This window comes from Chaetodon trifascialis, chromosome 20, assembly GCF_039877785.1.
Source record: "Chaetodon trifascialis isolate fChaTrf1 chromosome 20, fChaTrf1.hap1, whole genome shotgun sequence".
Lineage (NCBI taxonomy): Eukaryota > Metazoa > Chordata > Actinopteri > Chaetodontiformes > Chaetodontidae > Chaetodon > Chaetodon trifascialis.
Genome location: NC_092075.1, coordinates 16846091 through 16863400, shown reverse-complemented (window position 1 = coordinate 16863400; position 17310 = coordinate 16846091). Strand labels below are relative to the sequence as shown.

General features: G+C 40.6%; 1 protein-coding gene across 1 annotated transcript in view; it reads right to left on the bottom strand.

Moving 5' to 3' along the window:
• Positions 1 to 17310, bottom strand: part of LOC139349010 (probable flavin-containing monoamine oxidase A) — a 37318-nt gene that overhangs the window by 11865 nt on the left and 8143 nt on the right. The window contains exons 8-10 of the mRNA XM_070989453.1: positions 10222 to 10322; positions 2816 to 2974; positions 615 to 701 (exon numbers count right to left, since the gene is read on the bottom strand). Coding sequence (XP_070845554.1) covers positions 615 to 701; positions 2816 to 2974; positions 10222 to 10322 — 347 coding nt within the window. The remainder of the gene's footprint in view (positions 1 to 614; positions 702 to 2815; positions 2975 to 10221; positions 10323 to 17310) is intronic.

Sequence of the window (17310 nt, the reverse complement as noted above, 5' to 3'; positions counted from 1 at the left end):
TGCAACCCGGCATCACGCCAAAGTGTGCAGTGCACCTGCCGGTCCACCGTGTCAGTATCACATGCTACATTTTGCCTTGCTATGGCATGAAAACAACATCTCCTCTTTCTGTCATTAGCGACAAGAAGAATGTAACGTCCTGTTAGACTTTCAAAATGAAGCTTGTGACATAGTCTATATGTTTGTGTATATCTTTGGATATGGACTGTGGTATAAACAACTGTGGTGCACATTAGCACATCTGATGGATGTGGATGAACAATTTAACTGCTTGAATACAAAATTATAGGTAATAAAACTTTGATTATCACAGGTCTTTGCTACACCCATGCTTGGCCCACTGTCTGTAATGTTGTTACATGTTATAATATTAGACTTGTAAGACTAAAACTACTATCAAGTAACTTTTGCTTTTTTTAAGCATTACACAACATTATAAGTCCTTAAATAAATCACTTTGGTTTCAGTTTGCAAGCTTTTTCTACACAAAGTAGCTTTCCCCTCTGGAATTCAGGGTTAAAAATTTGACTATGAATTTTGGCACAACAAAATTCTGCCTCAAACCAAAACGTTATTGTTTTATTACATCAGACATCTGCCACTGAACTACTCACTTTCTCTTCATAGTGGATGAAAGACGCGGCCTCAGGACCGAGGTATTTGACCAGACTGGAAAGCACAGCTTCTCTTCTCTCTCCGCTCTGAAAACAGCAGGAAATGTCGGTGCCAACACGGTTCTTAAGTCACACGTGCTTATCACTCAGAACTATTACGGCAGGCTGCTGAAATATGAAAGCATATTCTAGAAACAAATGCAGGCTGGACACAGGAAGAAGCAGTCAATTTGAATAACTCAGCCGTGGTCAGCACTTGCTCCTGGTTGTATTAGTTCACACGATGAGTTATGTACAGAGCAACTGAGGCCTGAGGACCAAAAGGACAGATCACCATAAAACATGCTGACAGCTGTTGCAAAATTGTCTAAGATTCCTCATCTGCATGTCACTTTACCTTTGCTCTGAGCATACCCTTGTGCAATAATTTGGAGCGGGAACTCATAGTCTCTTAATACACTCCTAACAGAAGAACAAAGAGTGAATTGAAGCATGGTGCCAAATTGCTTTCGATGAGCAATTTCTTTAAGAAGAAAAAAACACATCGCTGTTAATTTGCTGCAGGACTGCTAATAGTGTCAGCTGAAAATTTAATGACATCACATAGCAAAAAATGGCTTTTAATGGACGACTCCACATGTGCAAACCAAAGCAATCAATCAAGCGAGTCCAAACAATTACGCTGTATAAAAGCTAAATGTGAGAAAAATAAAAAAAAAAGTCTGAACATAATGTTTAGCACAAACAGTGTGTAATTGTGACCTTGTTGTCCAGTTGCCTCTCACACACCAACACTATTTTCCTCTGTTTAGCAGTGAAGTAGCAAGTGGGGGTTAATTATTCAGCACGCCGTGCAGTGTGGAACAGCAGGGAGACGGCTCTGCTCGAGCTTCGTCGCAAGTCAGGCTAACGACCAAAATGCCAAAACAACACTAGGACAAGGCTGGGTTTATTTATTTTTTTCAGGTAAAGGGAAAGCACTAAATGAAAATGTCAACACAGAGGGAAAGTGTGGAAAAGAAAGAGGAGAGGACGCTGGCTGAGTGTGCGAAAGGAGTGTATGGTAGAGCAAGAGGATTGCAGCTGTCAATGGCAACACTCAGTCACAGGCAGCCTTATCAATTGCCAACATGGGCATAAAGGTATATGAAGCTTGCATGGATCTAATACCACCTCTGTTGCAGAAAATAACTCATCAACACTTGATGTGATGCTTATGCTGTATGAAAAGGTATTTTAAGGTCATTGCTTACGGGAGTACTTGCTTAGTGAGTGGATAACCATTCATGATTAAGTGGCTCCTTACATGAAAATAAACCTTCTCCATTTGATAACACCTGCCACTATGTTTAATTATATATATTTAAAACAAAATAAATGAATGATTTATATAGGGAAAATAAACAAATAAGAGTCTGCTGATGCTATCATGCATGTATTTCACTGAAATTCAACTTGGATCCATCTCCTGTCATTGTTAATGATTGATAACACTGTGGGGTCGGGAGAATGTGAAATTTTTCCAGATTCTGAAGCGAGGGTATACCAGAAAAAAAACAAAACAAACTGAGAGCCACTGCTTTACACCGTTCTTGTTCCATATTTAACAGGGTAACAAATATTGAGAGCTGGCTGGACCACCCCACTGTTCTCCTCGGTTTATAGAATAACGCTGTGCTGTTTCAGAGCTCAGGTGGTGCACAATCTCTCATGCAAGTTTCATAATGTTGCCCCTGAGCATTTTGTTTGACACAATAACATCATTTTGATAATGCACACTATGTTGCCTTTGTCTCCACACGAAATATTTACCAGCCTTTAAAAGGCTAAACATGCATGAAAAATGGCACCATGTGATACTAAAAACTGTCATATATCCAGCTTTAGTTTCAGGATAGATAGGAAAATAAGGCAGCTTTCAGGCACAATTTAACATACTCCTACATTTGAATTTGTACACATAAACTGATCATACATTTAAGGTCTGTAATATTTCATGCCCAGCCACAATCTGAGCCTATCTTGCAAACCACAGTTGATAGCCACTGTCAACTCAAACATAATTAACGTGTCATCCTGATGATAGAAAAAATATGCATCCATTTCTCTACTCACTTACCATGGATATACATTAGGAATTTCTGTGATATCATAATGACTCACAATTAAAAAAATGCACTGTATGTCTGATAACTCATTACCTCCTTGGAGCTCCACTGAGAAGCCAGCTGGCCGGCAATGAAGCCCACCAAAGCCGCATTGCCATTAGGGCTTGTGGCATCAAAGGTAACACAGAATGGACAGTCTCCGGAGGATCCTGCCACTATTTCCCCAGAGAAGCCCTTCTCCTTCCAAAAAGCCTGTGGGGAAACAGAGACAGTTCACAGCTTCATCATATATCAACAATTAGAGCCGTTTAACACAAGAATCACTTGTGGACAAGTCATATCGAGGGCCATGTCTTTCAGTCTGGACCTCTGTGTGATCAGACTGAACTGCTCCTGAAAGTAAATAAATCCTCATCAAGGTTGTCATTTGTGGTAACAAAATATGAAAGTGTGTACAGCTGTCTGGACACTGTATATTATAAGTATGAGTTTAAGTATGATGCAGAACCCCCCCCCCCCCCCCCAAAAAAAAAAGATAAATCCTTTACAAAGACATCCCATTTACGAAGTTTCAGAACAAGGGCTGCAAATACGTGTCAAATCACATGTACTATTGGTTTCTGCCATACACCAGTGCCGTTGTCCTATTTCCCGGTGCTGACACTTGTCAATGCATCAGAAAAGCAATGATAATACAAATGTAATTTGATGCTTGCTAAACTGGTAATCCTGCTGCCTTGCCTTTTACTTGCATGCTTGTTCTAAACCTCAAAAACTGAATAGCGACGACACACCGCCTGTACTTGAAAGTGTGTGCTCGTTCTGAATGATTACTTTGCAAATTGAAAGTGTGCGGTTGATTTGTTCCTTCGTATTATTGCTATTACAGTGGCTGAATATAAGAATCAAGGGCAATATTTAAACTTGGACTCCCATCTGAAGAAAAACCAGAAACCAACCAACCTTTCATTTTATGAAAGTTAAGTTTGTTGTTTGTGAGAAATAGGTATCATTCACTAAATATACAGGGGAGTTTATCTTTGTGGTGCTAAATCACCATGTTCAAAATGCACAGTACTAACAAAAAGCACAACCCTGTCCAAACTAACGTCACAGATTTTATCATTTCAATATCTATTCTAAGGTACTTCCGAAGACAGCATGAGACCTACAAATGGAAATCAAATGTCTCATAAAATAATAAGTGTTTAGGTCTCTCGCACACGCTATGCGTAGCCTGCTGGCAACTTTGCGGCCTCATGTAATAATAAGTGGCTCTGATGTACCTGCAAACAAGGCTTTTGGGCAGCACAGACTGTTTTGAGAGTGCATAAAATGACACTTTGCTTTGATATCTCTTATTTATGCTTACATTCATTTTTGTGACTTACTGAGATGTTACAGTATTGGGATAAATATATCAGCGATCTTTGAATCACTTGCGCAAACTATTTGTATGTGCATGTTGGAATGCATTTACATTTGCAGATGCACTCATATGTACGCCTACATCAGGATGCATTTCAATGAGTTTTCGAGCATCCATCCCTGCAGATGTACTCCGTTTTTCTGTTTGTTTGTTTTTTTACCCTGAATAAACACTGACTTGATCTGATAAATGATCATTGAAAAAATGAATTCAATATTTCAGTTGTCTCGCCTTATATTGCCTAGTTATTAATTTGAGAATTTTTTGCTGAGCCTGCGAAAGGACGACTGAACTTACTATATCCAAATGGAGTGAAAAAAGAAAACCTCATTTACATTGCACCGTGCATGCACTCTCCCAAGTATTGCTTTAAGAGTAATGAAGGCACAACATCCTTGCATTCTTGCATTATAATTTTACAGTACAATAATATATATACATATATATTTGAAGAAGCATAAGCACTCTAAATCAAACGACATTTAGGACTCTTGGCTTTGGCGACACACCAACAAAAAGCTGTTTCTTTAAAATAGTCTCTTCAGGGTCAGTCCCATCCATTTTCTGCTCAGGACATCACAGCGGTCCTGCCAAAGCGCACTATCAGTGAGGCTAATTTGAGTGATCAACAAGCGTGAAGTATGACAGCATACCTTTATCCAACTCGAAACTTCAGGAGACATTGAGGAGATGAGGCAGTTCCTGGCAATGGCCAGTGAGTAAACAGTGCACGGCATGCTGAACAAGGTTGTGGTTCTGAAAACACACAGCGTCAGTGAGGATCCTGCCCTCGTCAAGGCTGCCTCCCGAGTCATGACTGTGACATTGCTGGACCTTCTTCAGGTAGGCATACATGGATCTTTGGATCTCAAAGCAGGACATTTGCTGCTACCTGCCACCTGACCTGTCACCCAACAATAATCCACTCAGTCCACTGTTGGGACTGGATGCGTTGCCAACACACCATCCACATCCAGACTTCAAATCAACTCCATATAATGTGGAGATGATGCAGTGCAGCCGTGGTGGGTGTTGCCCTAACTAATTTCCCAGTATTGGGAAGAGTTGTCACAGGTATGTGAAGATAGAGAAGCAATGCCCTGTCTGATGCTGCCTCTTGGATCCTGACAGGGACAAGGTGGTGCTTCTATAATTGCCTCCAATTGTGGAGAAGATAATCCAAGGCTGGAATGCAGACTTAAGTATTTATGCTGAAAAGGCAAAATCCTTAGGAGTGCTCCAGTGAACTGCTCAGTCAGCTCAGTGTTCACTTCTTTTTCTTACATCTTCTAGTATAGATACGTCTGCTGCCTTCTGCTATCAACGCGTCTCATTTCCCCTGGTCATGGGTTTCCAAGAGGTTGATTTTTAACCAATCTCCTCTGAAATGTTTCTGACCAGGGAGTAAGATGGCAGCGTCCAGTATGAAACACACGCTTCTCCCCTCAGTGGGGATTGCTGGTGGTAAAGGGAGCTCTTTGTATGCACTTCCCTCTCAACTTCCCTCTCAAACTGTTTTCAATCAATGCAACAATGCTGCTTGCTTTAACCTCAGCTAAAAAGATGAGGGGCTTCTGAACATGAATGTATAATTTTAAAGGATTTACATGATGAATTTTACATGGTCGAAGTTCTATCACCACAGTGTTTGGAAAATAAATCTTCCGGAATCTTAGATCTTGGAGCACTAGATGACCACTGCAGGTTGTTTTGTTCGAGGGCATCTCACGTCACAATAAATTTGGTTTGTTTGACCATTAGATTCCCAAGGCATTATAAACAAGGGAGAGGAGCGATGTCACTCTGCCAACATGCAGATTCTGACTCGTCTGGAATGGCTTACTCAGCAGTCTTGACATATAGTGAGTGCTTAGCCTTGGATGCATCTTAGTATCAAAGCTATTGCATGCAAACAAGGTTGGGAAAAATGACCTCATTTCTTTTAGAAACACAACTTTGGGAAATATGATTTTTGATGTTTCAGGATGTCTCCCCAATGATTATCTTAGAATGTATCAATGAGCACATCATAATTACATCACAACATCCACTTCTACTTATTGGCTCAATATATGGCAATAACCACAACCAAATGTTTGCTGTAGAAGCTGTAGTCTCTAACGACACTGTGCAGGTATTTGATCTACTGCTTCATTCAGTCACTCAGTGACACTTCTGTGTTTTCATGCAGAAACAGCTCTTCTCAGGTCCTGGAAGTATATCTCAGGGGATTCTGGCCTAGATGAGAGATCTGCAGATCAGTGGACTTTGTTCTGCTCAAAAAGGTTTTTACAAATTGCTTTTGGCCACCGTGCGCTTCTTTACCTGCTTTCCTGACAGTTAAAACTGATAGCAAGGACTAAAGTTTGTCAGGTACACAGTGGGAAGGAGCGGCTGAAATCAGATCCTAATAATCAATGTATTCAAACAGAAAGCCCTAACCATCTTCATCTCAGTTGAGAGGAAGACTGGGTTGCTTTTTCTCACCTTAAGAGTTCACGTTTAATGTGCTTGCACAACAAAGAAATGAGAGAGCCTACAACAACTCAAAAATGATGAGGCCAAATTCCATTAAATGTGCTTAAATGAAATATAGAAATCAAATGGGGGGTTTAGATGTCAAGAATAGAAAAGATCAGACTCAAAGGAAGGATGAGATAGGAGCATTGGAGGGAAGACAACATTGTTTTGCGGCTCTCCAAGTCATCAGAGAGCTTTGTGACATGCACACTAGTGAAGTAAAACACTCAGTGTACATGCATTTTCAAAGTAAAACCACGCAACAGCAGTGGTGAGGCTCCCGTCGAGACATGCACAGTTGAAGGCTGAATCAAAATGTTCCCCCGCAGGACTTGCAGACTGGGGCCTTGGCGACCTCAGTTATAAATGCTGTGACATGTTCCTGCCATCACAGTGATTTTAAAATGTGAAAGGAGAGGCGACTTCAGACCACAACAGATCTTTTTCACAGCAGTCATTCTCTCTTGTCATAGCAGGAAATGCACAGGTGTAATTGATAACGTTAAAGACATATAAATTCTATTTACTTTTAGGTTTGGCTGCCGGCTCAATGTCATGACTTTATGACACATTTGATGGAACTAAACCATTGTTCACAATGTCTTTGACTTGTGCTTCTCCTGCTTTGTCAAAAAGTCAAAATGGTCATATAGTTATCATTAATAAAACCAGTGCCTTACAGAACTTGTCACATACAGGCATTCGAGTCAGGGCTCCATGGCGTCACTTTCTAAGGCAATGAGTACACCTTTGTCATTTTTCAACATGCAGTGCTCAATGGTCAAGTAAACAATAATACATATATAACGTCTGGTTAGCAACATCTGGTTAGACTTTCAAAATAAAGCTTGCTGACAACAATTATACATGTGTTTAACGTTGTGAAACAGCCGCACAGCTTGTAAACACTTTTGCTAGCCACCTAAGATTCTTCCAGTTCTTGTTTGGGGATTTTGGCACATTCCACTTATAAAGCTTTGAAATTCGCACCATTTGTCATTTTCTAACAATGCTTGTGATCAAGCCATAGCCTAACAAGCTAGTTAAGGTCCCAGTTGAGATCCAAACATCTGTATGGTGCTCCTTTCCTTTTTCACTCTAAAAGTGTACAAGTCAACATAATTAATCTTGCTTTAAACGTTAAATGTGTGTCATCTTTGACTTTATGCCTTTTGGAGATCAGTTCTTCAACTCACTTAACTATTGACAGTAACAGAAATTTTGACTAGGGGTGGCAACATTTTTCATGCCACTGTCAGTTAGTTACTGTATGTATGTTACAAAAATGGTGGCACGGTGGAACGGTGATAACACTGTTGCCTCACAGCTAGAAGGTCCTGGGTTCGATTCCTGCCTGGGGCACTGTGGGTGTCGGGGGCATGTCCTCCACCATGCCTTCGGTGCCTGCTGCTCGAGGAAAGGGGTCTTTCTGTGTGGAGTTTGCATGTTCTCCCCGTGTTCACCTGGGGTATCCTCCATAATAAACCCCACTAAAAACATGCAAGAAGATCACCACCAGACCAATGGTGACAACAAAGAAAACTGGGGTCCCTGGGCACCGGTTGGATGGCAGCCCACTGCTCCTGGTCTGCCGCGGAGGAAGGGCGACCAGGATGGGTCAAAAGCGGAGGACAAACTTCACCAATGCATGGCGCGTGTTAGCATGTGTAGCAGTGTGTGACAAATAAAAAGGGATTCTTCTTCTTCTTCTTCTTCTTCTTCTATAAATTAACTTACAAACCCCAGTCTCCTGGGTGAAAGTCATGTGCTTGACCCATCCAACCACCCTAACCTGAACTTCCTCCATTAGTGGACTTTTCTCTATTTGACATTTCCCGTGTTGGGAGAGAGAATAGGCTGTTAACAGAACGGACTACCCTGCACATTGAAAAATGGCACTAAAATGACTGTTCCTTTAATCTGTAAAATAAATGAATAATAAATAAATAAATAAAATATCAACCTCTGCACACACAGGCCTTTTTTTCACAGAATATCAATCCAACAGTATGTGTGAGCTGGCCGACGTTTCATTGCCTTAAAAAGTAAAGCCAAGGGTTCCTGATGAATAGGGAGTGAGAATGGGTTGTCTATTTACTTGTACTTCAAAAAAAAAAAAAAAAAAAAAAAAGATATGTTTCAACATATGTAACATATATGTTTCTGATATGTATCTAAATTGATGGGTAATCTTTCAAACTGGTGAGGTCTGCACTTGGAGCAGATTCTCTTGAGGTCCACAGTGAAGTGCCCCTGAGACTCCTCCAGACTGATAAATTGTTGGACTGGCCTGCCAGAGGTTACAAGTGCCCACTTGTAAAGTCTGTGAGCCTGCAAGTTTGGGCAAGTCCACACGGAGAAAAAGTAAGCTCTCCAATCATGCATATGATTGCGAAGTGACTCTGCACAGACCATACTCAAATAAACCAAACTCTAGATCAGTGACCAATATTTTCATGTACTTATCAGACTCCAAATGTATCTTGGCAAGAGACCAAGGCACAGATCCAATAAGTGTTTGCATGAGCACTAATGATTTTGTGTTCATTACAGCAGACAAATTTAATCTACTAACAAGGTGCACAAGCATTTTGTTAATTAATTGTGAAGTTGTAAAGTGCAAAATGGAAAAGATTAAACAAATCAAATTTCATATGCTAGAAGAGGTTTTGTATAATGGATTTACATCTATGAAGAACTTGTGCCAAATGAGTTGACTACTGTCTGCTACAGGCTTTTCGATTTCATGAAATAGGTAGATAAATACATATTGGAAAATGATTTTCCCTCACTTCTGCTGATGCCACTGCTTGGAAGCGTTCTCGCATTTTGCTTGAAAGAAAACACTGCACAGTGGAAAGAGGACTTCAAATGAATTCGGGCCATGAGTGGCTGAAAACTACGACTTGATTAGGGTGTTTTGATGGCGTCTTGTCAGTGGATTTTTCAAATGCAGGAGGCCATTTCATCAAATCTGCAACCTGCAAGCTGCCATTTGCAACATGCATGACAACATTTCATCTCTGGCTTATTTTACTAAATATCACTAATCAAAACAAACTGCATACTTGCACCTCATGCATAAGCGTGCAAGAGCTCTGTAGGACTCACAAATTTATCTGCAATTTGCAGGCAACAATCAATTGTGAAACGTGTTACTGCCACCGTTGGTGATCTGCATATAAGCAGCACTCACAAATTGCTTTCATGAATTCGGCCTCTGTTTTGCAACTGTAAAATATATCTCACAAGCACGCAGATTAATTAAATGTTTGTTTTCATCGACTGTATGGAGTGAAAAAAATAAAATACCTTCATATAACAACCCTTTGTGACCAAATGACAATTTTAATGATCTGCTTCATTAATCGAGATAGAGTTCATATATTATCATATTTATATAGAGTTATGACAACTATAACATTATTTTGAGTTAAACCCTATGGGGAATAAAATTATGTAACATGTAATGAATGTTTCTGCATCCATACTATCATAACATTGTTCATGTAAACATCTGCTCACTTGGGTTTCAGCTAATGTTACTCACCGTCTGGTAGGTAATAATGAACTTTATCATGTGGCCCACAGGCATGTTCTGGGTAAGGAACACTCTCTGGCTGGGCAGGGCTGGCTGGTAGTGGATCTTTGCTGTTGGGAAAACAACAACACACCATGAAAAACTGCACGCTCTGTTTATTTCTATTTAATCCACCGTCCCTGGTCTTACCTGGTGTAGTGCATACTCTATATATAACATGATGGACAAATCAATGTAATATTTGAGAGACAGAGTACAAGAGGAAAATAAAAATAAGTGAAGACGGACAGCACATTGGAGCTAATCCTTCTATTTATCAGGATGGTTTAATTGAATAATTGACTAGCATTAATGGCCTTGCAAAGAAATCCCCATGACCTAATAGTACTCTGGCTGTTGCTGTGCTCCAGAGTACTAATCACAGCACTTACATCTGTAAAGGCTCCATCTGACTGATGTGAGAGCAGTCAAGTAACTTCATCAGTACTGTTAGAGGTAGTGTATGTCATGCATGCAGAGAGGCCAGACTGCTTCTGTGCTCGCTCTGGCAAGTGAAGCGACATCTGGCCAAAAGCCAGGCTTTTAATGAATGAAGCGGTTGAAGATGTGAGACATCATTTAGAAACTGTCAAGAACCTGTCAGCAACCTCAAAATAATGCCCTTAATGCTAAACAAAATTGATGAGCCCAAAGCCATAAAATTGAAATACAGCGACATGATAAGTGGCTCTGAACTAATTTGACATGGTCACTTAGATGTTTAAATGACAGCACTGTACACATGACATAAGACCTGTCATGTGGTGTCATATCTGTAATGCTATTTGTTTTGACATCAAAACTGTCTAAGTTGATAGCAAGAGATGCCGTCTACCTCATTATTTGTCAGGCAGATGTTGAATTGTGGTTGGCTAAATGAGATGCATTCTGGCATCTTATTCTTTTGGACACTAAAGTGCTCTACAGTGACAACACTGCCATCCATTCTTACACGCACAAATCTGTTCTGACACTTTCGTGGAACTTCATCACAACTCAGCATCACAGTTAAATCAAGGTGACGTGAATAAACAGGTTCAATGCGATGGCAGTTTATATAACTAAATAACATGAGATTAAGCACACGACTCGAGTTCTGTGAGCTCGAACAGTGACAAGCTGATAAATGGGGATAGAGTGCTGCTTGTAAACAGACATCAAGCATTTGCAGCCGTGGCAAAACAAGACTATTGTCATGCATTCTTTCCGGCATCCGGCAATTTCGAGACTTATATTTGGAGTATATTTGGAGGTGCCTCAGTGAGACACCTTCTGAAAAAAAATGACCTAAATCACAAACCTTGTCCACTACAGGGCTTGGCACCTCCACAGGATAAATACTGAGGAGTTCTCTCTGTCAGTTGCACTGAAAGAGGTCCTTCAAAAGTATCTACAACTTCACAACAGGCCAGTGTTCGCTGTTGGGTTGGTATGCCTTCAAAGTGCACACACAAACACACGTGCTCTTGTCTGATGCTAGTAACAAGAGAAAACAGCAAAATTCTCCAAAAATCAAGCATATTATTATTGTACTACTGGATGGATTGCTATGATATTTTCCACCGAATGCCTTGACTTTTCCTTTAGCGTTACCATGAGGTTGGCATTTTTAGAAATGTCTCAACATTTCTTACACACACCTGTGTTTCACTCAGGGAACTGTGACGATCATGGTGTTCTCCTGACTTTTTCTCTTGTGCCACCATCAACTCAAAATTTCAATTTGTCTAATTCTTTGGTTCATACCAAAGTATTTTACTAAAACAAATGCAAAACTCCCATCCTCTTCAGCTGCAAATATCAGCATGCTAACATGCTAAACCAAGATGGTGAACATGGAAAAATGAGTACCTGACTTACATCAGAATTTTAGTATTGTCATTGTGAGTAAATGAGCACGTCGATATTTGCATTTAGCTCCACTTTACTGAAGTACAGCCTTGTGAAGCATAACACGGCTGTGGACTCCTTGACCCCATTTACACCTTTTATTAAAATGCAAAGTGCATCAGGACACATTATCTGGATAAGGACACATGCATGTTAATGCAGGGGTGGGAAACTTTTTTCCTACCAAGGCCCATTTTAATTTCTAACCAACCATTACTTGAAGAGTTTCTTAAGAACTTGACAACTTCTTGTATATTGGACTGAAGAGAAAAAGGATGAAAAGAGAGAAAGTAAATGTAAAAAAAAGACAGGGTTCATCCTTGGACTGGACGTGAAGGAGTACATCAAGTTCCCTCTACAAGATGCTGACACGATCCTCATCTACACCATTCAAGTACTCTCATTTGACAATTCATCAGACAGCTTTTTAGCATCGCTCTGTCATCTTTGGAAAACAGCTGCAAGTTCAAGAGTGTCCTATGGCTCCGGAGCGATCTGCCGAACTGCTGGTTCTTTCCCCCAGAGTGCTTTCCTTCCAGTCTGTTCATCGTCTTTCTGTCTTTCTGAATTTCACTTTCTACTTTTAAAACGTCGTGGCATTTGATCCTTGCTTAGCTCATCTCCGTGAATGCACTACCGGACAATGCTGACCTTGCTTTCCCAATTTCCTCCCTCATTGACCTGAGAGTAACATCTCTGGTAGCCTTCAGCAAAGGACTTTGGAATTTCCATTATTTTCTCACTCTGAACTTTTATCACTGCGCACAGGCACTTTCAGTGTCTTTGACTGTCACGAGGATGAGGAAAGTGAAACATTAAAAGCCACTCATATCAAGACATAACATCAAAGGGACGATGATTCAGAGATGCCGTTTCCAAATGGCAATTTAGAAAGAGTGGTGCAAAGAAACTTTAAAAAGTATGAAAATAGGGTAAGCTAGCTAGAGCTGAGGTTTAGTTCACGACTGTGCCTATGTATGCTGTGAAATTGGATCATCTCTTTCATCCTGAAAAGCCAACAGAGTAATGCACAGCATATGATGTAACAACCTGTTGTGTAAAAAGAAGAGGAAGGGGAAATTACAAGCACAATGTCTTGCTAGGTGTATGGCCAAGAAAATGTTCCTGTGAAAAGGGAGAAAGCTTCTTCCACAATATCAATGTGTCTGCGTTTCATTCAAAACAAGGATGTAAAGACCTTTTATCCCATAACTCCGGGCAGATATCCAAAGGACCCAGAAGGTCAATTCAAAAGAAAGAGGAACTAACGATAGATGGATACCAGGAAAAGAAAAAAATGATATCCCTCACTGTCATAAATCTGTAAGGCCATCAGAAATAGGCAGCAGAATTCACCAACCACTTAATCCAAATGTTAAAGATGGGGTCCTGTATCTGCGGGCGCGTTACATCACAGATCTTTTATTGAATTATGTATGTAGCCTCTTGACACTTATTGAAATTGAAGGCTGGGTAGCAACGGCAGACGCCTTCCCCCATCCCGCCATACACACACATAGTGACTCTGACATTACTTAATAATTTCTGCTTTTGGTCTTGACCAAAGCAGACTCAAGGAGGATGACCCTTTTGGCTAAAGTTGCCCTCATTAGTTTGGAAATTCATTTAACAGCGGTTTGATATTGGTTGGCTTTTAATCTCCAATGAATAAATAGTTTACTGAACATAGCTGGTGGACCATTAACAGAGGACGCATTTCATTTTGACCACTCTTTAAAGGGCCCGAAGAACATTTTTCCTCAAGAGCCTTCTTCATTAAAAGTGATGGGTCCTACATGAACACACTATTATCTACAGTACTGCTTATTTCAAATGAGACTTCTGCATTTGTGGTTTGTCTGTGTTCTTCTCACTGGTTTGAAGAAGTCAGCCATGTGTTGGAAAAAGGTGACATGAGGTACTTTTGGACAGTGATCAGAAGCTAAAAATGCAAGAACTGGAATCTGACAGTTGCTGCGTTGTTTGCTTATGCTAAACTTTCTAACTTTAAGTGTGAGTGACAGTACAAGTCCATCAAAATGAAAACATAGTGCACCACTCTGCTCCAATACACCATGCTTTATTCAAGGGCTGTCCCCAGACCAGGATTTTCAGAGACAAAGAGTCAAAGTTCTTTAAATATATTATGTGTATCACTCAAATCTAATCAACATATAATATAGATGTTTGGAATATCAATTTGTCACATGCTTGTGGTTCATTGGTTTGGGTTTGGCTTTTTCTTATCTAGAGATACGTTCCATTTTTACAAACCCTCAACATTATTACTGATGTCTTATCTTCAATGCACCTTACCAACAGATATTACAAATGTATTACTCACTCTAGTGTCAGTTCAGGACACCTACAGAGCAGTTGCCCTACATTAAACTCCTGCCAGCCTCCACTTTGTCTCATGCTTTATCTGTACTTAAATGTCCTTGATCATTGTGCTTTATGTGAAGACGGCAGATTTCCACACAGTCAGAGAAAGTGGAAAGAAAGTGTGGGCCCTGCAGCACAACAGAACGTCTCCTGCTGGGAGGCTTACAGCGCTGTGAGCCAAACCAATGGCTGTCTGAGGTGGTCTGAGGGCAAAAAAGGTCAAAAGGGTACCAGTTGCATGCGGTGAGGCACCAGCATGCAGAAGGTCCTGATACATTTTTGGTGAAACAATTCCAAACCCTGGTTCAGATTATAGCTGTTTAACTCAGCCCATTAAGGAGGAGTGGAGTGGATGGATGTGTCAGACAAACACAAGTCCTTCACCCAGGAGACTGCTGTTCATGCCACGTGTGAAACCAACATTCAAGTAGACTTATTCAAACTTACTTAATAGTAATGTTTTAACTCAAACCTTGATATTTTTCTAAACCTAACCAAGTATTTTGGTGCCTAAACCTAACCAACCTACAGCCACCTCACAACCTTAACCATATGTCGATGAAGGTCCGGTACACCTATCACTGGAACTCTCCAATGGTCACATGTGGTCACATACACAAGACGTTGTGGGAGTCACTGGTGATAAACCTATTCCGTCGCTTAAGTATGAGGATGTGCTGATTTTCTTATTTGACTTGGGGTTTAAAGTATAACTGCTACACCTCTGCAATAAAAGCACACAGGGAGCTATTAACTATTTAAATCTACAGGCAGATGGAGGCCAAGTCATTTTCCAGTATATAGGGCAGCCTATATGGAACAGCAAGTGCAAGCTGAGCAGCCCTACTTTATTCCCCAAATATTTACCATGCCGATAAAGGCAAGATAGCCAAAAATGCTTGGGGAAGAAAGCATGGTATATTGCAGAAGAGTTGTGTTTAATTTGCTGAACTTGTTTGCTACTGCTGCCAGAGACACACTCCTGTCAGTCAAATCTAATCAAACCACAGCACACACAGTCCTGGGGAAGCAGATTAATTGCGTTTTTGAATGTTATTCACTTATAATATGAACTTACTTCCAAAACTTTCTTTTTGATTGTTCCTACTTTACACCCAAATCTTTAATAATGGAGTTTTTTTTAACTCTTTTAATTAGCAGAACAGAAATAGATTCACGCACGCAGCATACAGTCTAGACTGTATGTTAGAGGTCGTTTAGAAACAGCTTTACAAATCTGTCCACCAGTTGTGCTTTTCATTGTAAAATGTCACACTCACGTATTGTTGTGTGTTGATGTTAATAAATGAATTCCAGACAAAACACCATTATATTTTTTTTAGAAAAACTCTATCGTACCAATGCCAGTATTGGCCTCAAAGCTCCATTACTGTCACACAGAAAGGACAGGTGCTTGGTATTAACATTTTCCATTGGTGAACAGAAGCTTTGCAGAGCTGTGCTGTACAGTATGTACCTGCTCATCAATACTTGCTGCAGTGCCCATTGGGAGCCATGCAAAATAGACACAGATATGACTTTAAACTCGGCGAGATAAAGATCTGATTGCACTAGCTATCTTCACGATCACTTCAGCTCCCACTTCATGTTTAATCCCCAAATTAGGCCCCATTAGTTTCATTCACAGCACAGTGGATACTGGCCTAAGATTTCTGGCTCGCAGTGTCAGTTGACAAATCAATGCTAATGCACTGCTTACCTGCTTTCTGCTAGTGTAAACAAGGCCCAGGACTAAACCATGAGTGGCAGCTGTAATAGTTTCCTCACCACTGCCCAAGCCCGCTGTCATTACAGCAGCGCCTCCTGCATGACAAGATAGATGGCAACATCAGATATAGTGTTGCTTGGCTGCCTGTCAAGTTCAGTCGCAATCTGATAAAATCCCTTTTTAGTCAGGTACGACTTTAGAAAGTGACGTCAGGAATTTAACTTCGCCCACTTAACACTCAATATCCATACACATGCCTACACAGACACATATGTGCACACACAGCCAGACAGCCATGCTCTGCCAGGGACTTCCTACTTGATCAAGAGAGACAGAAAAACACACTGAAACAAAATGTTAATTCAGTTACTGCAGAGCTGTCTCTGTAACTATTGCTGAATGCTAGACAGTGCGCCTAATTGCATTATACTCCAAATGCATGCTGTGAAAGCTTACTTGGGAGTTTTTCTTATCATGCAGTCTCGTGATGAATATACATGTGAAGCGACTGAAACATGCACATACTTCAGCGACATCTTCGAAAAGTTAACACATGGCCAAAATTCTCATTTCCAAGCTCATCCTCTTTATGCATAGGAGTCTCATGAAGCGAAACCAGACAGTTCATAAATCATTGAGGTGAGTGAGGGAAGTGGTAACAAAAAAAAAAGATGGGGGGGGGCCTGACGGAACTCATTTTAAAAGATGGATAGATGAAATGGGGAGATAAATCCAGGAGCTGGAAACAGGACAAACATGATACAGTATATACGGCTCATATTCAGCGTTTGTGTATGTGTGGACACCTCTTGAACCGTGGAAGGCACACATTGTTTTTGGGTCATTCATTCATCTGCTTGTTGATTGATTCAAAAGCAAATGACTTGAAAATGAGTTCAGACACAGACTGAAAAACAAGAGCCAAAAATGAGAGGCTATGGATACTGTGAGCGACCTTTACTCTTGCACCGTCCAAGAGAGGCTTGGGATCCTCCAGAGTCATTATCAGCGTTCCCACTGCCTGCCTTAAGCTTCTTCCCTCCCCCAGTAACTGG